This window comes from Erythranthe guttata, chromosome 1, assembly GCF_056151865.1.
Source record: "Erythranthe guttata isolate IM_541 chromosome 1, IM_541, whole genome shotgun sequence".
NCBI lineage: Eukaryota > Viridiplantae > Streptophyta > Magnoliopsida > Lamiales > Phrymaceae > Erythranthe > Erythranthe guttata.
In genome coordinates this window covers 7,035,015-7,057,955 of record NC_142533.1, presented here as the reverse complement: position 1 = coordinate 7,057,955, position 22,941 = coordinate 7,035,015, and the positions used below count along the sequence as shown (strand labels likewise).

The 22,941-nt window shown below is 33.8% G+C and overlaps 2 protein-coding genes across 2 annotated transcripts; both read left to right on the top strand.

The window, feature by feature from the left end:
• The first annotated feature begins 4,629 nt into the window (after positions 1–4,629).
• LOC105948636 (WAT1-related protein At5g47470) lies at positions 4,630–8,120 on the top strand. Its single transcript, XM_088821082.1, has 7 exons — positions 4,630–5,165; positions 5,464–5,529; positions 5,635–5,751; positions 6,390–6,633; positions 6,727–6,888; positions 7,534–7,685; positions 7,795–8,120. Exons 1-7 carry the CDS (start codon positions 4,870–4,872, stop codon positions 7,922–7,924), a joined length of 1,167 nt encoding a protein of 388 aa, XP_088677208.1. The 5' UTR covers positions 4,630–4,869; the 3' UTR covers positions 7,925–8,120.
• Positions 8,121–14,213: 6,093 nt separating this feature from the next.
• On the top strand, positions 14,214–16,024 carry LOC105962287 (uncharacterized). The gene has a single exon (XM_088821081.1). The coding sequence runs from the start codon at positions 14,640–14,642 to the stop codon at positions 15,744–15,746; it is 1,107 nt and encodes a 368-aa protein (XP_088677207.1). The 5' UTR covers positions 14,214–14,639; the 3' UTR covers positions 15,747–16,024.
• The last annotated feature ends 6,917 nt before the right edge of the window (positions 16,025–22,941 follow it).

Below are 22,941 nucleotides of genomic sequence, written 5' to 3'. Positions count from 1 at the left end.
GTGTTGAGAAAATACCATGTGATCCGAGAGATCATAGAGAGAGGTGAAGTCAAGCAAGACAGAGTCACCTCGGAGGACAATATTGCAGATCCCTTCACCAAGCCATTGTCAGGATCAGTCCACGAGAAATCGAGAGTCGATGGGACTTAGATTTATGAGTAGTTGGCTTTAGGTCAAGTGGGAGATTGTTAGAGTAGGTGACTAACAAGCCAACTTGTGGCTGTGGTCTTTCTCTTTTTCATTGTAATAAAACAATCGTTTTTCATTCGTAATAATAAAATATTTCATTTGGCATTCTATATCTCTTATCCCATGCAAGCAGCATAGATATAGTCCTAACGAGTTACTCTATTACTGTGAGTTGATCTAGTAGAATCGTGAGATAACTCAGCAATGTAATGTAACTGTTAAACCTTGTTCCTAGTCGACGGGTTACGCCAATAATGAAGATACCGGCCTTTCCCTTTTGAGACTAGCACTTAGTGTATGTGTACTGCATCTCATCAGTCCTCGATGTTGTGACATCGGCATACTTGAGTGGGTGCTCATACTGGATGAGTTCACTGAACTCCCTCGCCCTAGAAATCCATAAGTGGTTCTCATTCATCGAGTAATAGGTTTCTAAGATATAGTTGTACACCATTAGTCCTTAAGACCCAGACATCACCGTGACTTCACTAGAGGACCGATTGTATCGTGACCTGTCCATGAGTCCCACAGCGGACCACTCCAAGGGCCAACGTTCGTGCAATCCGAAATCTAGTGTGAAGTCTGTGCATTGTAGTAGGGGATTCGAGCGCTTGAGTAGTCATCGATGTCTTGTGTGTTCTAACGGTTTATAATCCAAGGAATCTCTGGCCAGAGTTGATAGTGGGGTGATTAGGGAAATGTGTTTCCCTAAGTTACACACGAACGGATTTATAATACCTAGAACGTTCGCACGGTTATTGAACTTTATAAGAGGTCTCGGTGAACCAATGCCTCTAGTTCAATCGGGACATGTGCTGCGAAGGGATCGTACTGTACGCTAACTATATCATAAGGTTCTTGCAGGCACTTCACTTGTATATAGGGAATCATGATGCGTAGTTGCTAGGCGCCAATCTTGATTCGTTGGGCACCGATTTGATCGACGATTAAATAAAATGAGTTTTACTTTAATCGGGACTCTTGGGAGGAGTTCAGATGAGAACAATGTGTTGTTCGAATCACAAAGAGTTGTGAGCCCACGGCTAGCATACACCTGAACCATTGAGGGTCACACTTCTCGTGTAATATAGATCCTTGATAACAACAAGCATAGATTAATATGTTAATCTTTGAACGATTGGATGTCAATATGATTGAATCCAAGATTCTTAATTGTGGATTACGAATCGGAATAAACGTAGAGAAAGAGAGACATGCGGAATTTAGTGAACTTTCTAAATTGGGAAGTTTCCCGGTTTAGCAGGTCCACTGAAGTGGAAGTTTCCATTTTTGGAAATTGGAAATTTCGAAGAGGCACTCGTATCGACGAGGACTTTCAGCTCGTCACAAATATAATTTTGTTATAATTTTGTGAACGATTGTTTGTTAGAAACGAGGCCGACGAGGGAATGGGCATAATGCATCAGTGGGTCAAGCCCAATGACTTAAACCCACTAGGGTTGAGAACCCTAGTATAAATAGACCTCAAAAGAGAGTTTGAGATCAGATTTTTACACTCAAAAACCCTAGCCGTCCAGCCCTAGCCGCCCAGCTCTCTCGGCCGCCGCTGCCCCGCCGCGCCGCCGCCGATCGCCGCCGCTTGTCGCCGGTTTTCTCCTCTCTACTCCGTCGTTTATTCTTTGTTGTTTATCTAACTCATTTACATCTAGTGCTGTAGTTCGAGTGGGTCAAAATATACGAGGTGAAACCTGATTGGAGGAGAGGAAGACCGCTGCCCGCCGCCGAAGTCGCACGCGCCGCCGTTACGCAGCACGCGCCTTTCACGTGAGTCGCACGCGCCGCCACCGTGTCTGCCACGCGCCGCCGTCTGCCATCTGCTGGACAGCTTGCTCCAGCCGTGAGTTGCTGCCCCGAGGATTGGTAATTCGCAGTTTGTACGTGTTCGGTTCTAGATTTCGATTCGTCGAAATCGCACGCTTCAAAAGGTAAACCGAAATCTCTCGTTATATATTATAAATTTGGATTTATGATTTATTTGCGAGCATGTTGATGTTGTGAATTAATTGTTATCATGATTTACGAAATTGTGTGAACTAGCATGTTTTATATTTTTCGGTTTTACATGTTTTGATAAAAATCGATAATTACCATGTGTATGGCGGAAGCGTTAAGGTACATTGGCTATGTGATTAGTTTATGCATGTAATCGAAACTAGTTCGATCAAAAAAAATTTAAATTCCGCTGCGTATACATGCACGATCCCCAACAGATATATCGGCCGCCATATCAGTGGCGGGCATAAACCTTTACGATATTTGTGTGGCGGTTTTGAAAATCGGTTTTTGACGGTGAGGCGATCCGGGGTGGTCTGTGGCAGGTCAAACCAATATATCGGGTCAAACTTCGAGCGATATATCGGAAAAATATTTTTTTTCTATTTTATTTATTTATTTTTTATTACAAGGAAAATAGGGTATATTTTTTTATTTTTTTCAATTCCAACCCATTATCTCTTTTAATCAAACCCAAACTCACCGGCCCCATCAGAAGAACTGGCCTAAAAATAAAAACATTTAGAACGATGAGGAGAGAATCAAGTTCTATAAACGTTAAACTTTTGTTATGTGATTAGATTATATAAACGACGAGGAGAGAATCAAGTTCAAATTTTTTTTATACATTTTAAGTATTAAAAAATAATATTTAGACATATATTACACTAGATCTAAAACCGAATATGTATTTTCGATATATCTCCAATTAATCACCGCCGCACCAATTTATCGTGTGGCGGTCCCTAACCGCCTCGAACCCGATAGCCGATATTTAGAACCTTGTCTAATATACCTAATTTGCCTTACATGGTTATTACCCAAATTGTGAAACTCTAGTGTTTTCTCCCCTCCTCATTTATGATTTTCATCAACCATCTCTCTATTATTTTTCCTGTCAATGTCTCTCCTCTCCATTTTCTCTCCATCAGGGGCCACCCTTCTCTCTTTTGCCTCTTTATGTTGCCGTCGGTTCCATCACCGTCTCTAATCGCCAACTACATAATCTTTCCATTTTCACTGCCACCCTTCCCACTTTCATATCCCTATATTTTCTCCCACAAAGTTGTGAAAAAATATAGGAGAGAACTACTGGAATCAGATTGACTAGGGCACTCACCATATTATTGTAGGAGGATATTTGAATTGTTGTAATTAGAGAGGTTGGGTTTCTGATCGACGTCCGATGTGGCCTCATCCTTCATACTTCGCAGCCGCCCTCCTCCTCCTTACACATCTACTCAGCTGCCGTCATCGTGTTAATTAAAAAAAAATTGTGATGTTTTTTTATGTTGGGTAGGTTTCAAAGAAATATAGTTGTTTTTGTTATTCCGCTATTTCTTAAAGGATTTTTGTGCATAATTCTCTCACCAATCATATTTATTATTCTGGGTTCAGTGGTTATATTTTTTTTCCCAATATGCCCATCCCCTTAATATGTATTATAAATAAATGAAAAATTAATGTATATGTAAAATTGCCTACAACTCTTTAAACTCAATTCCTAACTATAACCCCAATTTAACTTCAATTTAATTAATTTCGACCATAAAAAAATCAGTTTTGAATTTTTTTTTTAATTTTTCGTCGGTTTCCGGCGTTGTCCGGATTCCGGCATTAACTTTTTTTTTCTTTTTCTGTCAGTTTTTACCGACGCAGGGTTCCGGCGTTGACTTTTTTTAGAGGGTTTTTTTCCCTAAAATTTTTATCCATTTTTTTACGACTGCTGCTGAACGTTGACCGTAATTGTACAATCATTCACAGTAATTATAACAGTACATTTACATAATTGTACAGTCACCGACAGTACAATTACTGTCAATCACAACAATATTATTATTTTTTTGACATTTATTTTATTTTATTTTATTTGTTGATAAGTCAACGTAATTATATTACTGTCGTTGACTGTAAAATTACTGTAAACATAATAACATTACTCTCAACCACATCAATATTTTTTTTGTTTTTTTGTTTTGTTTGATTAGTTGACTGATTAACGTAATAATATTACTGTGATCTACTATTGTAATATTACTGTAAACACAATATATGAAGTAACTACCTATGCCATTCTACTATTTGTAATCAACCCTAAAATAATAACAAATACAATGATAAAAACAAAATGAAATATCCTGTGAATGGCATAGGTAGTTACTTCCGATATTCAATCAGAAATTCAAATGAATGAACAAATAAATAAATAAATGGCCAATCAGAAAATAAAAATAACGAAAATATAGATGGATGTGGTAGAATCCAAAGACTGGATAAAAATCTAAGACCCCATTATTATAGGGTTTGTGCTTTTCCATCATTTATTATAGACACTCAACTCTCAACCATCCATTTTTAGAGCAAATCTTTCTCTAACTCAAAAATCAATGCACTCTTACTTAGGAATCATCCATTGTCCCATATCCCAAGAATCCAAATTAAAAAAAAAAAAAAAACCTGAAAAAAAAACTAAATATTTCATTTCACAATGCCTATATACACATATATTGTTCTTTCAACAAGGAAGTCAAGGAGTTGATTTGTTGGGAGATAGGATAATTAAAAAGAAAAAAAGAAAAAAAAAAGAACAGGGCCACCAGATATTAAAGAAGGGGATATATATATATACATATATACGTATAGATATATATATATATATATGCATGCATGCATAAGCAAAAAAATATAAAGGTTGAAAGAGAGAGCTTTCATGTTTCAAAAAACTCTCCAACATCAAAGGAAAAAAAGATGAAAGGATGGGATAATTTTTCGTCGAGTAAATTGGAAATAATCGAAGATATTGCCGTGATTGTTGGATTGGTTATTGTGCAGTTTCTCTATGCAGGGAATTCAATCTTGATTAGCTATCTCTTGAAGCTCGGCATACACGATTCCACTCTTATCGTCTTCTCCACTTTCGCCACCTTCATTGTTCTCTCTCCTCTCTCTATATTATTCGAAAGGCAATTCATCTCTCTCTCTCTCTCTCTCTCTCTCTCTCTCTCTCTCTCTCTCTCTCTCTCTCTCTCTCTCTCTCTCTCTCTCTCTCTCTCTCTCTCTCTCTCTCTCTCTCTCTCTCTCTCTCTCTCTCTCTCTCTCTCTCTCTCTCTCTCTCTCTCTCTCTCTCTCTCTCTCTCTCTCTCTCTCTCTCTCTCTCTCTCTCTCTCTCTCTCTCTCTCTCTCTCTCTCTCTCTCTCTCTCTCCCCATTTTATAATCGAGAAATACGAATCAATTCATTGTAAGTGTTGTTCATGTTGCAGGAAACAATGGCCTACAAAGTTAACTTACAAGCTGTGTGTTCAGTTGCTTTTACTTTCTTTTGGAGGGTAATTAATTAATTAATAATTACAATTTTCTTATTAATTAATATAATATATATATATATTTATTTTTTGTTGATGAATTTTTTTATTATTATTATATTTTGGCAGGGTGACTGTGTTTCAGACATTGTTCATGAAGGGAGTTAATCTCACTTCACCAGCAATGGCAACTGCAATGCCAAATCTTGCACCTGGTCTCATATTTTTCATTGCATGGGCCTGCAGGTATATGTACTTTTTATTTATTTTTTATTCCCGTAATTAAAAAAAAATTAATAAATAAGAATAAGATTTGGCATAAGTCGAGTCGATTTATTATCGATTTTCGCCAAATTTTCGAAAACCATTATCTGCCCGACCTTCGTTTATGGTTTACAACCACCTTATATAATTAAAAAAAATTACAATCCACATGATTTTTTTTTATTTCATAAAAATTACTTATTTAGTTGCAATTTGTAATAAATCTAAATTTAAAATAATTGATTGACTGGTCAGATAATTATCGGACAACCGACTTTCGAGGATATTGGCAACCACTAAACATCAACCAAAATAAAATAAAAAAATTAAACATCCCACGGCCTCATGATTGAGTTATTATTAGATATTAGGATATATAAATTAATTTTTAACCAACCAAATTTTATTAATTTAGCGAAATATTAATTTAACGATATAAATTTTAACACATTGTCCTCAAGTTGGGACCGAGAAAAATATTAATTAAACGAAGTTATTAATTTATCGATGTTCTACTGTATTTGACTCATGACTCTGAATATGTCTTGTTTTCTTTACATACACAGACATACATATACGTATACGTATATAAGTATCGATTTCATTGCATTATTTTGCAGATTAGAGAAAATAGAGTTAGGATGCAGATACAGCAGAGCAAAGATTGCAGGGACATTACTTTGTGTATTTGGAGCTGTTTTCATGAGTCTGATGCAAAGTACTCACGAGATAACGGCAAAGGAGGCTAAAATCGCGTTTTTATCACCACCGGCTGAATATACCGTTTTCGACAAGAAAACGATCATCGGTTGCTTATATCTCATTGCAGCAGTTTTCGTCTTGTCCAGCCAAGTCGTTTTGCAGGTGCAAACAACAATTAAAACACGTTAAATTTTTTTATTTTATTTATTTGAATATTGAATATAAGTTGTTGAAAATCGGTTATTTAATATGCAGGCGATAACGTTACGCGATTTTCCTGCATCCATATCCTTGTGTGCACTAACATCGTTCATCGGTGTGGTGATTACCGCAATTGTTCAAGTGGTTGAAGATCAGAAATGGGATTTTGGATGGCCTATTTTGAGTATTCAAGAGATGATTGCCTACTCCATTTTGGTAAGTTTCGATTATTATTTCGTATGTTCTATCAAATAATATAATACTAAATCTTTGAGAAATTACAGCCACCTCCCTGAAGTGAGATCAAATTACAAAAAACCCCTCATCCAGTAGGTAAATTTAACACCGTAAAGGTGGACGTGTAAGACAATACATAGTTGATGGAGTAATTGTAAATTACCCAAACATGAGGGTTTTTTTCATAAGTTGACCTCATCTCAGGCATGGCCATAATTTGCCCTGATTAATATGTTCGTATCGTTTAAAATAGGGTTGTGGATGAGCCGAGCTCGGTTTTTGAGGGCTCAAGCTCATGATGAAGCTCTCCGTAAATTTATAAACGAGTCTATTTTTTTGAACATCTAACAAGTTTAGTTTCTAAATTTTGAATAATAGCTATTATTATATAAAGTAATATTTTTGTTTATAGAGAAAAGTGACCAATCAAGTCATGAACTTTGAACAATTAAAAGTGAGCTAACTCAAACTCGACTTATTAGAAAGTTCGAGCTCGAAAATACTTTGTACAACTTGAGCATTCACTGAGCCGGCTCAGCTCATCTACAACCGTACGTAGTTTAAAAAAAATTTAAAAAGGATAATTAATATTTATATATATGAATTTATAATTAATAAAAACAGGCAGGGAGTATAAGTGGAATGTGCATAAGCTTCAATGCATGGGCAATGAAGAAAAGAGGTCCAGTTATGGTTTCCATATTCAATCCCCTTGGAACTGTCATTTCTTCTTTCTTCTCTGTTATTACCTTAGGTGAATCCATTCGCGTCGGAAGGTACGTAAATCCGATAAATCGATTTACTTTTTTTTTTCTTTTTTTTTTAATATTGTTAAATACAAATTATTGAGACAATTTCTTGTCATTTTTTTTTTCTTTTTTGTAGTCTCGCGGGTATGTGTCTGATGTTCACTGGTCTGTATTTCGTGCTTTGGGCTAAAACAAAGGAAGGTTTTCCGATCGATGAAAGCGCCATTGAAGCTGAGTACGACGTTGAGAAGCCGCTTTTAGCTTGATTTTTAGTTTATTTCGAAAAAAAAGATGATTTAATTTGGTGTTTTCTTTAGTGTGTTTGAGGAAAATTATAAGGTAGAAAGAAGTGGTAATATGGTGTGTAATGGGAAATTAATTTGATTTAGTTTAGCACTGGTAATTCAGTTTTGAGATGTGGAACTCAAACAAAGTTATTTCTAGCTTCTAATTATAGTGTTGTGTATATATATATATATATATATATATATATATATATATATATATATATATATATATATATATATATATATATATATATATATATATATATATATATAGTTTCTTTCTCATTTTGGATTATGTATATAACTATATATTGTGAACTACAAATGCTCTTTAGTCTTCATTTCATTTTAATTACTCCCTATTTATGTTTTTCTATCTACCTTATTCAATTAGTCATAATGTAAATTTATAGGAATAAACAAGATACTAATAATGGGTAGGATTCTTTCAACAATGTTGTGAATTTAGTATAGTAGGATCATCCTGTAACTTATCACTATTCGTCGCTATCAGAGAAGCTTTGTTGCACTTGTTTTTACCATTTTTCCGTTAATTTGAAGTAGTAGAGGTTGCCCCTTTGAACACCACAACCAAAAGTCTTCCCGGCCAGAATATCATGAAAGATACATAAAAATGGCGAAAACGTAACGATATGCGAATGTGATTTGGCTTACATACAACAAATTATATTCGAGAGAAGGAACAACTAAAATTGTATCGAGGGTTATGGCATTATATAGGGCAAATGATCCTTCTTATGTAATAAAACAAGTACCACAATTGGTAGTAGATATGTCATGTTGTGATGATGGAATAAAATTATTTATATACTAGCATCTCTGATCATATAATTGGATGCACCAATATAAAAAGGGAAAATATGCAATACACCCCTTAAATGAAAAATATTTTGAACCAAACCCAATTGATTTTAAAGACTTTTTCTACACTCAAATTTCATTCTTAATTAGTGAGACCTCCTCTACTAGTGTGAGAAGACAAATATACCCTTAACTACTATAACCTTAATTATTTCCCACATCTATCACTTTCATCTTCTCCAGCTCTCCACCTCTCCACCTCCTTCAATTCAATCCGGAAATTCCAACTTTCATCCTCCGGCGTTGCAACCGCCGTTGCCGCCGCACCGTCGCCGCCGCACCACCGCCACTCATTGTCGTCGTCGCTTCCCCCTTCATTTCCCCATAAATATCCTTCTCTCTCGTTCTTTATCACTCTCGGTTTCTCTCTCTCCTTACACCACCATCGTCTTCACATAAATCTTTACACCACCACCATTGCCGCTCATTGCCACCGCCGTGTCCTTCGTCTCTAGGTAAGGTTTTTTCTCTCTTTTTTGTAACTTCTCAAAAAAAAAAAAAAATTCAGATATGTCCACCACCAACATTGTAGCCGCCTCCTCCACTCTCTTTCATTCACCGTCGTTGTTGCCGTCTCCCCTTCCCTCCCTTTTCTGACTGTTTTTCTTTTTTTTCTCCCAGATCTGAAGCAGCAGATTTAACGTGACTATAGTCCGGTTCGAATATGACTATTGCTAATTCACTCGATTAGTGATTTATTAACCTCTCTTACTCGCTTTCGTTCACCGCCGCCACCACCGTTGTCGTGAACTCCCCTCCTTCTCTTTTGTTATATTTCTCTCTCTATTTGTGTATTTTCTTTCGATTTTTTTTCCTTCAGATCTAAACTAAGAGTTTCTCAATAACTCGGTAAGAAGTTATGCTATAATGACATAATGTCTAATAAATTGTATATAGTACCATGCCAATTCAAGGACACCCCTAAGAGATTTCACTGTCAATGTTTGTGGCCAATTAATCTTCTCAGGGTCATTTCACACTCCATCTTGAGATATCATGTGCTCCATGTAATCTATTTGAGCCTGACAAAAGCTGCAATTGGAATTGTTAGCAAAGAGTTAGGTGTTTTCTAAGGATAATGAGTGCAATCTTGAGGTGTCATTGTGATCAACCAAGCTTTTGCTATATAATAATATGTCATAAAAATATAGAATAAATTCCCAGAAACTCTCTGAAAGTAGCATGGACATTGGTGAGACAAAATGTTAGAACTTTGTGACTTAGTTGCCAAATGACCACAACGAAGAACAACTCCATTGGTAGATACAAAAATTAAGTTACCAAATACTCATTTGATTTTTGAGATAACATTTTATTATAGATTTAAAATTCATCTACTCTAATCATCTTATATATAAAAGAAAGAAACGATGGGCAACCCTAAGAAACCCTAATGGCATTCCTGTAATTATTTATTTCTAATATTTTTTCTGTGCTAATTTTCTACCTATATTTTACAATAAATCAAAATTGACACTGAACCGTGAAGAATCCTTCTAGCTTCGATCTTCTATTTTTTATGAATATATCCCAAAAGTCAAATCTTAAGAGATAAAGATAGAAATTCGATTTGTTAAATCTTAATCTATTTGTTTGGATTATAAATTTTACTATGTAAAAAAAACTAATATTATATAAAATATGAATAGTACTATTTTCTTAAATTTTACTATATTAGTGTATCATATATTTTTTATGTATTAAATTGATTAGTTTTTTATTACTTTTAAAATACGATGTCGTGCATCGCACGGGGAAAAAATGCTAGTTGTTAAATTAATTATCAATTGAAAGTTTATGAGTGGTTTTATTTGTAATGGCTACATGTCAATTTTTGATTGGATGTTTAGGTGGTTACATTTCTTATAACTCAATTTTCAGCAAATATATTTACATTCGGGTAAATTGCATTTTGTACCCCAGAATTAACAATGTTTGGCGTTTTGCACCCTACCATTTGAAAATTGCCATAAACCCATGTTTTGGGTTATTGCCAAGCTCTTCCGTCTTGCGCGAGTTACGAGCAAGGGCGAGTCCACCCGTTTGGGAGGGTGGACTCAAGCCCACCCTCATTTAAAATTTGGTCCATTAAATTATATTTATAATTATATTTAGTCCACCTTATTTTTATTAATTAGACCACTCAAATTCAAATAAATACGAAAAATGTCCTAATAAAAGTTATTTTATTTACCTATTTTCTGATTTTGTCCTATTTTTTGCAAAAGAAAAAATTCTAATTTTTTTTCAGGGGAGCTAGCCCAAAATCCCCAAAAAATTAAGCGAACCCTATAACAAAAAATTGACTTATTCATTCAGATGTTAACTGAATAGGTTTGATACAATTTTGTCCCATAAAAAAATTTATTTCGGCTATTTTATTCAAATAATTAAATGCTATAATAAATTATATGTAGTGTGGGTTCAATTTTCCATAAACATTCCACTAGCATATTTATTTTAATCAAAATTATATTATTAAATTATTATAAAGTTTTTTTTTTTTTTTGATATGTATTATAAAGTTAATATATAGTTAAATAGAGTTTTTTTATTTAGATATGCGATGGTTAATTAGTAAATATATTTATTTGTTCAACACCATTGAGGCTACTTAGCAGTGAAAATCGGACAGATCAGAACAAAATAAGCACTTTAATAAAATTCAATTTTTTTTTCTGGAAGGATTCTTTCCAATTTCGTTCCAAAAAAATCTAAAAAAAAAAAAATCGGGATTTCGAAAAGTGGAATGAAAAAACTCATTCTAAAATTGGAATTTTTTTAATCGAATTCAGCGGAAATAAAAAAATTACGATTCTTAAGTCACGTAAATATAAAATGTATAATTTTATTGATTTTTATTAGTGTAAATTTTGAAAAAAACTCGGAATTTTCATAATTATTTTCGGAAATTGAAATAGAATCGGAAATCGGCATCTCATATACATTCCAATTCCGATCGAAAAAAATCGAGAAAAATCAAAATCAGATTTTTCAAATTTGGAATGAAAAATATTGTTCTAAAGTCGAAAAAATTATGATCGAAATCGGCGGAAATTAAAATTTTCGTTCCAATTTCTACCCTAGCGCTAATAAAATAAATTTATACTATTCAGATATAATAGGCTTTTAGTTACCAAACGAACTTAAAAAGTCAGCATTCAGTATTCAAATATTGTTCTTAGTCATTCAAATCTTTATTCAATAATAAGTGTTCAGTACTTAATTCTATCAAACGGGGCTAAGGGAGGTGGATGCAAACTACTAGACTTTTATTTTTTTTTGTTGCTTAAAATTGCATAGAAAATAAAGTTTATTTTACAAAGTGCAAATTAGCTGGTTGAAGTTAATTTTTTTCTCCACACTGCGAATACTCCAAAATTTTAGAAATAAACATTTAATCAAAAATAGTTACTTGAGGTTGACTTTTGTTTTCAACCTTTTACAAATACTCCCAAGTTTTAGAAATAAACATTCAATCCAAGTTCTACCCACAATTATCTCAAAATTAGTTGGTTTAATTAACTACGATTTTAAAATGACAAAGTTATATTTTATTTTTGAACTCTTTGAGGAAACCCCTCATTATTTTTTTTAATGGAGAGATCTCCAAAATATTTCAGTCTATTTAAGAAAATGTCACACCCATTTTGAACCATTATGTTTTCTTGTTTTGCACCCGCCCCCGTATCATCACTGGGTCACGCGCTCAGCGATTTTTTTTTTTTTTTTCTGTTTTTTTTCCCGTCTGTTCTGTATCAATTTCCTCAATCGACTATAAAACATAGTCGATTTGCCTTAATCGACTATGCTTCATAGTCGATTAAGGAAATTCTTTAAATTTTTTTTTTTTCTATATGAGGTATATTAATCGCCTATGATGAAGCATAGTCGATTAAGAATCTGCTACTAAACATAACAAATTACAACTGCGAAAAAATGCAAAATCAACTATATTTTACAAAAAATTAAAAATATTCAAACATTATAAATGATTTATACAATTGAAATCAATAAACAAGAAATCCAAAAAAAATAAAAAACTGGAGTCGATCAATCTTAATCGACTACCAGAACATAGTCGATTAGCTTAATCGACTATGAACATGTATATTAGTCGATTAAGATTTCAGCCTGCGCGAAATTCTCTACACGCACTGTCCTCCATCCAATTCACAAAAAACCCAAAATTAGCCTCCACATCGTCCCCACACCACCCAGAGCTCCTGCCATGGCCGAACCCGTCGCGTCAGGTTTTGAGCATGTTTAGCTCCACCAATTAAGAAAACCAATTTAATTTAATTTAATCCCAATCCTAATTAATTAATTAAGATTCAGGAGGAAAGATTAACGTGAACGCTAGCGGTTTTGGTAGAGTTGCAAACGGGGCAAGTGTGGAGAGTGGACCCGCAAACAGTACAGAGGCAGAGATGCCTGCAGGGCAAAAGCAACACGCATGATTCCTCTTTCCCACAGCTCCGGCACATCCTGTTCCTCGCCGTCGCCACAATGCATCCGTCTCCGGAGATGTTTGCGCCGTCCCATGCAGCGCTCTCCGCCAATGCTAGCCCGCACCGGTCGATTTCGTCGAAGTTACTGCCGCAGCACGACTCTGCAGCGTCGCAAACCAAATCCGCCTCGCCGGCGCGGTTGTTCCGCCGCCGCTGCTTCTGCTGTTGCTCGTCGTGGAATTGGGAAAGGATTTGCTCGTCGTGGAATTAGGGTTTTAAAATAATACATTAACTAAGGGTAGATTTGGAATTATAAAAATAACATTTGGTGGAATACTAACTAAGGGGGTTTCTCTAATTATTTTTTGGAGGGGGTTTTCCTTAACTACATTTCCTAGATGAGTGGGTCTTGCTAATTATCGCTTTAAAAAATAAAAAATAAAAATAAAATAAAAATAAAGAAAGAATAAGTTAGATATGTTTATTACAAGCACATCACCATATTTGTTGACTAGTTAAACCTATTTTTTCAAGGCATTAATTAAGCCGCAATTATCTAAAGCTTTTTTCACAAAAGTTTTTTGCATGTAAATATAGTGTGAAAATGAGTTATGCAAACTTAGTGAGAAAGTAAAAAGACATATATATACGATGGGGTATACCGTATACGTATACTGTATACTCATCCGTATACGGTTCCTAATTTACAGTAAAAGGAAAGCACATCAAACCACAAACACGTCAGAAATAAACTCTGGACCACTTAAAAGCATAACTTCTATTTTTGTCCAACACTCAGTTTTGACACTTCAAAACTGATTCTACCCTTTCTCTCTCATCTACAACCAACAATATACCCCTTAAAAATAGGACTTCCCTTTTGCTTTTACTCATTATAACTACAACACCTGTCACACGCTATATATAACCACTAACCACTCTCCCATCTTATGAAACAGAAGAACACACACACACACACTGCAAAAAGAAAATACACACTACTATCTGTATCGTGTATTTTTTTATGCTCTTGGTTTAGTTTAGTTTAATTTATATCTACTTCTCTTACAAAAAAAAAAAAAAAAAAAAAAGGAAAAAAGAAGGAAAAAAATACACACATATACATATCTATATCGTGTGTTTTTATGCTCTTGGTTTAGTTTGAATCTACATCTCTTTGTGTTCGTAGAAAAAAGAAAAAAGGAAGAAAAAAAAAAACACACACACATATCTATATATATCGTGTGTTTTTATTTTTATGCTCTTGGTTTAGTTTAATTACATATACTTCTCTTTGTGTTTTCGGTCAGAGAAAAAAAAAGAAGGAAAAAAAACACACAGAGATAGTGATTTGTGTGGATATGATGGAGAATGGTGGTGGAGATGAGAACCAAGGAATGAGGCATGTGATGAGACAGTACTGCACTGGAGGGACATCTATAGAGGGGCAGAATGGTAATAGTAGTAGTAATAGTAATAAGCATTCGTACTTTCTTCGGGCCAAGCCGCCTAGATCTCGTGCTATTGATGAAGAAGAGGAAGAATTATTCTATAAGAGGCCATCTTCATCGTCTTCGTCTTATCATCCGGCACAGTCGAGTGAAGACGAAGATCTCGCAGCAGACTGTCTCGTGATGTTGTCCAATAAGAGCGATAATCAAGAAAATCGTGCCTCATCCAAAAATGATCATAATAATAATACTAATAATAGTAGTAGTAGTAATATTAGTAATAATAAGGAGCAAAATTGCAAGGCTAAACAACAAGTGGTGGAGAAAGGGATGTTTCAATGCAAAGCTTGCAAGAAAGTATTCAACTCCCACCAAGCTTTAGGAGGGCATAGGGCGAGCCACAAGAAGGTTAAGGGTTGTTACGCCGCGAGGTTGGACGGGCCCACCGAAGAGGAAAACCCCGACGACGAGCCATCCCGGAGCGAGCCTCTGACGCCGTCGGAGTCTGACGGGCCCCGGCCCGGGCCTGGGCCCGCTACCTCAAACCCTAGAAGGACTAAGATGCACGAGTGCTCCGTTTGCCGACGCGTTTTCTCGTCCGGGCAGGCGTTGGGCGGACACAAGAGGTGCCATTGGCTTACGAATTCTTCGGACAATGCCTTCATACCGCATTTCCACGATTTCCAATACGACCATCAGAGCCGAGAAATCTGCAAGAAGAAACCCGTATTTGTAAGGCCTCCTCATCATAATCTTGATCTTGATCACGAACTTGATCTTAATCTGAACCTACCTGCTCCACAAATACATGAAAATTTTGACGACGGAAAAACGAACAAAAGTAGATACGACGCATTGCGTGATTTGCAACAGCTGGCGAAACAGAATCATCAGCAAAAATCAGTCGAGGTCGAAAAAAACGACGAGAAAGCGCGTGAGAAGGAGCTCAGAAAACTGAGTGATCTAAGAGATATGAACATGGATGGAGGGTGGCTGCAGATGGGGATTCCTTACTGATATATGCTAGCAGCCAATGAGGTAATGGAATTTTATTTTTCTTGAGAATATTCAATTGATTTTTTTACTAGCTAGGGAAATAATTTTGTACATATATATATAGACTCGTTCATATACTACAGTTTAAATTATACATAGTTCTTTTGTTTTTCTTTTCTTTTAGAAAACTATACTATACAGTTTTTAAGTTATGTTTTTACTTATCAATGTACTGTAATACTTTACATACACATGATCATAATCATGAATAAAACAGTTTGCCTTGGTTTCTTTCTAAATGCAGTTTTAATGTATTGTTTCTGTAAATTTCGAGAAATCCCTGGATTAAAGTCACATTACCATAAATGAACTGAAGTTTGTTGTCGTTTACATAGCACCTAAGGGTGTAAGTTGGAACGGAAACTCTAATCCGCCAGTTCTGATCCGAAAAGTTCTGATTTTGGAACAACTTTTTTCATTCCGACTTCTGATATTTCGATTTTTTTTCGATTCTTTTGGATTGTTGGAATTCTATAAAAAAATAGAATTTCCGATTTCCGATCCGTTTTGATTTGCGAAATTAATTCCGAAAAAAATTGATTTTTTCCAAAAAAAATACACCTATAAATATATTATATAATACTAATTTTAATTTTTTTTTTTGGTTTTCTGAAATAGTAATTTGAGTTAAGTTTTTTTTTAGGATTTTGACATATTGAATTGTTGCTAGAAATTTTATTGGATATTATGATGTGTTTTTTTTTTTTTTTTGAATTGAAATTTAGTGGTTGTTAGTTACTTTTATCGACGTGGATATTCTTATTTTTGGAAAATTTTGAAATTTTCAGAAAAATTTCCGCTAAGTTTTGAAATTTTATTACTTATGTGATTTCCGAAAATTTTCCGAAATTTCCGGGTCTTTTGGAATTGGAATTGATTTTGTACTTCCGAAAGTTTTTGAATTTTTTTCGAAAATGTTAATTTCGATCCGATCCATCTGATTTTCACCCCTAGTAGTACCCCTTTTAAGGCTGAATTTCAGCTGGATTTTTTTATTATACATAATATTCCTCAAAAAAAATACCAATTTTACCATCATTTAGAGTAATTGTAATAATATTTTCTCATGAGGGGTGATTTTAATATTATTTTTTTAATAAAATATGACTGGTTTGTACAACCCTTGTGAATATGCAGTTTTATTGTTATGTTTATCATTTTAAAGAGTGTTATTGTGATGTTTTTTAGTGTTTGATCAATATAAATTATTTTATTTCTTGGTTACGTTATTTATTATTTTGTTCTATGGGTTCCTCTAGTAGCTCTTCTCAAATTATCAGGTCAAAATTATGGTGGAATTAAGACTTCCGTAAAATATATTTTTGGATCAGAATCAACGAAATCGGTAAGTATATTTTGTAATTCACCAAAATTAGAGATGTTCGGGAGAGCGCCTACGAAATGAAGAATCATATTCTAAATCTGATTTTAGTTTTTTCGAAGGTACAAGTTCAAAATTTATTAATATTAGTACATTTTATGCAATCTTTAGTATTAACTGTGTAGATAGTTCAATCTAATTTGATTTATTGTGATTTATATTCGTTGAAACTTTATACATTGTAATGTTTAATTGTATATACATTTACATATTAAACAATAATAACAATAAAATATGAGATAATACATTATACTTAAATGGATATTTCAACAAATTGTATCTTAGTTGACATCTATCTTTCTGCACTGGTTTTGTTGTATCTTGTGCCTCAAAACTACAACTTTTTTCATTCTTTCACAACTTATTCCTAACACTTTTTCGTAATTAATCTAATTTGATGTACTGCGAGTTGATTTTGGTGAATCATAAGTTGTCTGTTATTTTCCTCATATTATGTTTTTTTTTTACATCTCTTTGTTTCAGGAATGGATTAATCATAACTTCATAAGTTGCATTGCCTTCTTAAACAGGTATCTAATGTTTCGCCTTCTTTAACAGGATTTTGCTCCAGTATGATAGCTTATAGATACTTTAATTAATCAAACATTAATACAATTGTCCCTATTGTAGGAATGTATTTGTTATTGCTTATTGACCTTATGTTTAATTACTGGCTCCTCCCGCATCAACATACACAAACACGCACTATTTTCCTTGAAAGTCTTTTAGTTACATTTTCTTTAATATAAGTCCGTCTTCAACAACACCTATATATGTTTACCCACATTCTCCCGAATTGAAGGTGAGTGCATCGTGTATTATATTTATGTTATTCCAAAAAATTGGTGTCGGAGTATGATTATTTTGATCCGTCAGGACTTTATGATCTTTTAGGTCTGTTAAGGTTGTTTGATTTTAAATAAGTTAAACATTCTTCTTTTTTACCTCTAAGATTATTATCATTTCTGTCAACTTTATTCCTCTTATTTCTGTCGATATCAAAAATTTTGTCCCTATTAACACTTGATCAAGTGGGGAACTATTGAATTCAAACAATAATACCTTATTTTGTTATAGGAAATTTAAATAAGGGAGAAAACCTTTTCGTATTCTTACTAATATTAAGTTTTATGTTGATTATATTGTATTATATATTTCCTCTGGATGTTATTTTCATTTAACTATGAGTAAACTACTCGAGTTGTTCTCTATAATTTTAAAATTGTTGCTTCTGATGAAACTACACCAAATATAGATGTGGTTATATATATGTATGTGTAGCGGGTGGGCGTATATGTGCGTGTTTATAGATATGTAGAAATGTATAACTTTATCTTTAGTCGTACAGTGTTGGCATTGGTTTGATCCTCAAACTATCACTTTCAGACTCGAGAATGATTATTGTCTTTACAGATTTGCGCCTCGATCAAGGCCCTCGATGAATTCCATTTCCAGCAAGGTAGTGTATGCACAAAAGGTGGTGGAGTGTGCGTGTGTGTTTCATTTTAGCGGATGATAAATGGAGCGAGTTGTTGCATTTGGTGAAGAAGGATTTTTATTTATTTTTTATTTCAATGAACATTTTAATGTGTAGTTAGTAAGATTAAGATTTTTGGGTTTTTTCTGTATATTTTGAAAGTACCACTTTTAAAATAAGCAAGTTTTATGGTTTATTGGATGCAAAATGAAGCTAAAAATATAATAATTATGTTTGTATTTTGAAGCAGTTTCTTATGAAGTATAATCTTTTATCTCTGCATAATTTAACTTGGTTATTAAGATTAATATGTAATATTTAATAATTAATAAATAGTTCCATTCATTGTTAAATCTAAATTCCATGCTATCAACATGTTCAACTTACAAAATATATGTTATGTTCATGTTCTGATTAATTATCATGCTCTAAATATAATACATAATATATAAATATACACATGTTCAATTTTTTTATTCGATCATCAATATGTACTTTTCTAAAAATAAATTTGGAAGTATGTATTTACCAAGCATCACACGGGTATAACACTAGTATTTTATATATAGCACGATCAAAACGAATAAAAGAATATGCCTAGTACTTTACATTAAATTTATGGAAAAGTTCACATTGGACCTCTGAATTATTGGGTATATCGCAAACACATCATTTAATTACAAAACGTAACAAATATCCCCTCCTTTTTGTATTATGAATATGCTGACATCACCTATTGACTTTTTTGTTGCCTTTTCTTAGGACCTTATTACCCCTATGGTGTAAGGGTCCAAAGCTTATATGTGTTTTATTTTTTTTTATTTTTTTTTCCTCATTTTTCATTTGAAATTAGTTGTTTTTTTTCTTTTTCTTAACTTCACAATAATGTTCAACTATAGTTGTTATCATGAGTTCAATTTATATATCAATCCTAATCAAACACATTAGCAATTGAATATATACCTAATTTCTTTAATTTAACCAAGTATCTCAAAATAGAAAATTTAATCAGGGTAAACATCTCACTCAATGTACTTCAAGCACCCAAAATATTCAAACTCCGTAAACAGGTCTCCATAATGGATTTTAATTAAAAAAATGTTATGTCATTATAACCTTAAAAATATATTCAAATTAATAAAATATTTAAATAAGCTAAGCAATTGCTTAAATAACCATCCAAGTAATGTTTGCAAGATGAGTTATGTTGGAAAAAATTGAAGGAGATAATGACTTTAATTTGTATTTTTTTATTTTGACTGAAATATTTATAAGTACTAAAATTCACATATATTTTTTCCATTGACTAAATGTGGGGATAAATTGTAATTGCTCAAGAAAACATTAAAAAATTAACATCTTTGCCTTTTTGTAAGTTTGACCAAAAAATGTAAGAGGGTATTTGATATGTCTCGCAATTGATGGTTGTGTATACGACACAACTCATAATTCAGGGGTGCAAAACGAATCTTGCCCTATAATTTATAACTTGCAATTAGGGATAGGGTGAATTATGAACCAACCCATGGCGTTGGATTAAATTATGAAAATTCACCTATTATTTGTTAAATTATGGGGAAAGTACAGTTTGCACCCCTGAACTATAGGGGTTGTCGCAAACACCTCCCTAAACTACAAAACGTACCAAAATGACCCCTCCGTTTCCATTCCCCTTGTGGTGTGCTGATGTGGCAGGTTGACTTTCTCTAGCTAAATTGTTTTGACAATTTTGCCCCCTTAGTTTGCCATATATATATATATATATATATATATATATATATATATATATATATATATATAGTTTTATCAGTCCATTGTAATACAGTGATGGAAGAAAAAAACACAAATAATTATAAAGAAAAGATTAAAAAAAAAAAAAAAAAAAAAAACCCAAGATGCTTTCTCTTCTCAGACGATTGTTGTTGTCTTCTCTAAGTTCAAGCACACAAATTCGCATATGCCTCCCAAATAGCGAAACAAATTATCCGGTGCCTCTTTCCCCTCTTTGACACTTCAATTGTACCATTCGTCCGCCCTGAAATCTAAGTCTAACATTAGGAGTCGCTTCAGTTTCAATTAAATAAGGAGGGGGCCGAACGATGTCGTCGAAGGTGCGTGGTTGGGGAATCGACGTTTGAAATACACGAGTGAAAGCCGGTTCTGATCCCCTGCTACGAGCCTACGACCTCACAACAGGGGCGTCTTTGGTGTTCTCGCGGGCCGACGCGTTGGAGATGGACAGTTGCAATTTCACCATAGCAGATCTTTTGGGAGTGCAGAAAGTGATGGGAGATGAAAGATAGAGGCAAAAAGAAAGAAGATGGAGAGAGAGAATGTGGTTGACAAGTCAAATTTATTAATTAAAATTTGAGGACAAAAAAGTAAATGAACAAGAAAACTAACGGTGTTAGTTTTGTAAACGTTGACCACGAATTAGAGGGGCTATTTTGGTACGTTTTGTAGTTTAGGGGGGTGTTTGCGACAACCCCTATAGTTCAGGGGTGCAAACTGTACTTTCCCCTTAAATTATTCTTACCCTTCATGGTATATCATGGTCTAACAGTTTCCCCCTTACGGTGTCAATTCTAACATAATCTTTTAGATTCTAGGAACATTCGTTGAAATATTCCAATTTCACCTGTAAAACTTATAAGGATGTGCAATTGTAATTTTTTTTAATTTATTTTAGGTTTAATCGTAATAGTTTTTTGATGCTATATTTTTTTTTTTTAGTTGTTTTAAATATTTAATCGTTGGTTTTTTCTCTTTATTTACTTCTATGATCTATGCGAAAAAAACAACTAAAAATGAGGGTGTGGATTTGAAATTCATCCCAAAATTCCTCAATCCAAACAAGTTCAAGGGATTTGTTATTAAGAATTTGAAATTCCTCAAAATCCCTCCATCCAAATGCACCCTTAAGCTATTTGATTTATTATGATCTGTCTCTTTTAGCCAACGATAGGAAAGATGAGACGACATGGAAATTTTATTGAAGGAAGCCCAAAAGAAAAGTCCAAGGAACCCCTGGAAGCTGACCTGCAAAAAGGAGTACCGATGAGATATCTCTCGGCGATAGCACTTCGATGATCGAGTCCGTAAGTATAATATATAAAATTATGTATAGAGAATATAGTAGAGTGTTTAATTTGTGATACCTCTTGGCTCTTTCCTTTATATCTGACTTAGGGGTGGGGTGGTAGGACCAAAGTACCCACACGTGTGTGTAATGTTATTTTCTCGAGCTGCATTTTTGTTGAAAGCGAGCTATTTGTCTTAAACGGGCTGAGTCAGTCAGGCCCGACCCTAGGCTATACGCAACTTAGGTCTATTTCTAGGGCCCCTAACTTATGAGTATTATAATTAGGGTCCCAAAAATTATGTTTACTGTTATAAGGGCCCTCAAATACAAAATAAAATTTATATTTTCTTATTTAAATAAAAAAATATTAATATATAAAGAATAATGTACCAATTAATAATTTTAATACATGTATTTATACTAAAATAAAAATATCCAAAATATTTATTTTTATATTAAAAAAATAATGTAAAGGGCCAAAATTATTTTTTTTTGCCTAGGGTCCCATATGGACTTGAGACGGCCCTAAAGTCAGTTCAAACTTCTGTTCGCGTGCATGCTCGCTCTCTACTCTAGATGCTAAGTGGACCCTTCTTCGGTCCACGTCAAACTACAGGTTTTACACCTCGGTCATAGCCGAAGCGTAACCACATCGGTCAATTGTCTGCTCCATAGGGTTGGAATGGTTGTCTTATAGTGGGCATGAGATATATCTAGTCCCTATAGGGTTGGAATGACTGTCTTGTAGTGGGCATGAGATATATCTAGACCGTGTTACGGGATGGTTTTATGAGTTGGGCTTTTGAGTCATTTCGGCCCGCATCATCTACTATGATCTATATTTTGTAAAAGAATTATCAACGAAGCTTTTTTTTTTTAATATTTAAATTGTCATATATATTTTTTGTGTTAGAAATCCGGCACTGTAATAATCGATTAATTAGTAATATCACTTAACTAAGAGGGTGTTTGGCTAAGCTTATTTTAAATAGCTGATAAGCTCCTACGTCTGATAAGATGTTTTAAGAGCTGATAAGCTGTTACATCTTATTTTTAGGATTAATTTTTAGAGTGTTTGGATAATAAACTTATTTCCTATTTTTACTCATTATAAGATCTTAAATAAAAAGGTGGGGTAGAGGTACTTATTTAAAAAGATATTATTTGCTCTCCAACAGCTCATTTTTAAAAAAATTAAGATCTTTTTAAAAAAAAT

Coding starts and splice junctions, on each gene's coding strand:
- LOC105962287 (XM_088821081.1), top strand. CDS start 14,640: ATGATGGAGAATGGTGGTGGAGATGAGAACCAAGGAATGAGGCATGTG.
- LOC105948636 (XM_088821082.1), top strand. CDS start 4,870: ATGCATAAGCAAAAAAATATAAAGGTTGAAAGAGAGAGCTTTCATGTT. Junction 5,530..5,634: donor CTTTTACTTTCTTTTGGAGG/GTAATTAATTAA, acceptor ATATTTTGGCAG/GGTGACTGTGTTTCAGACAT. Junction 5,752..6,389: donor TTCATTGCATGGGCCTGCAG/GTATATGTACTT, acceptor ATTATTTTGCAG/ATTAGAGAAAATAGAGTTAG.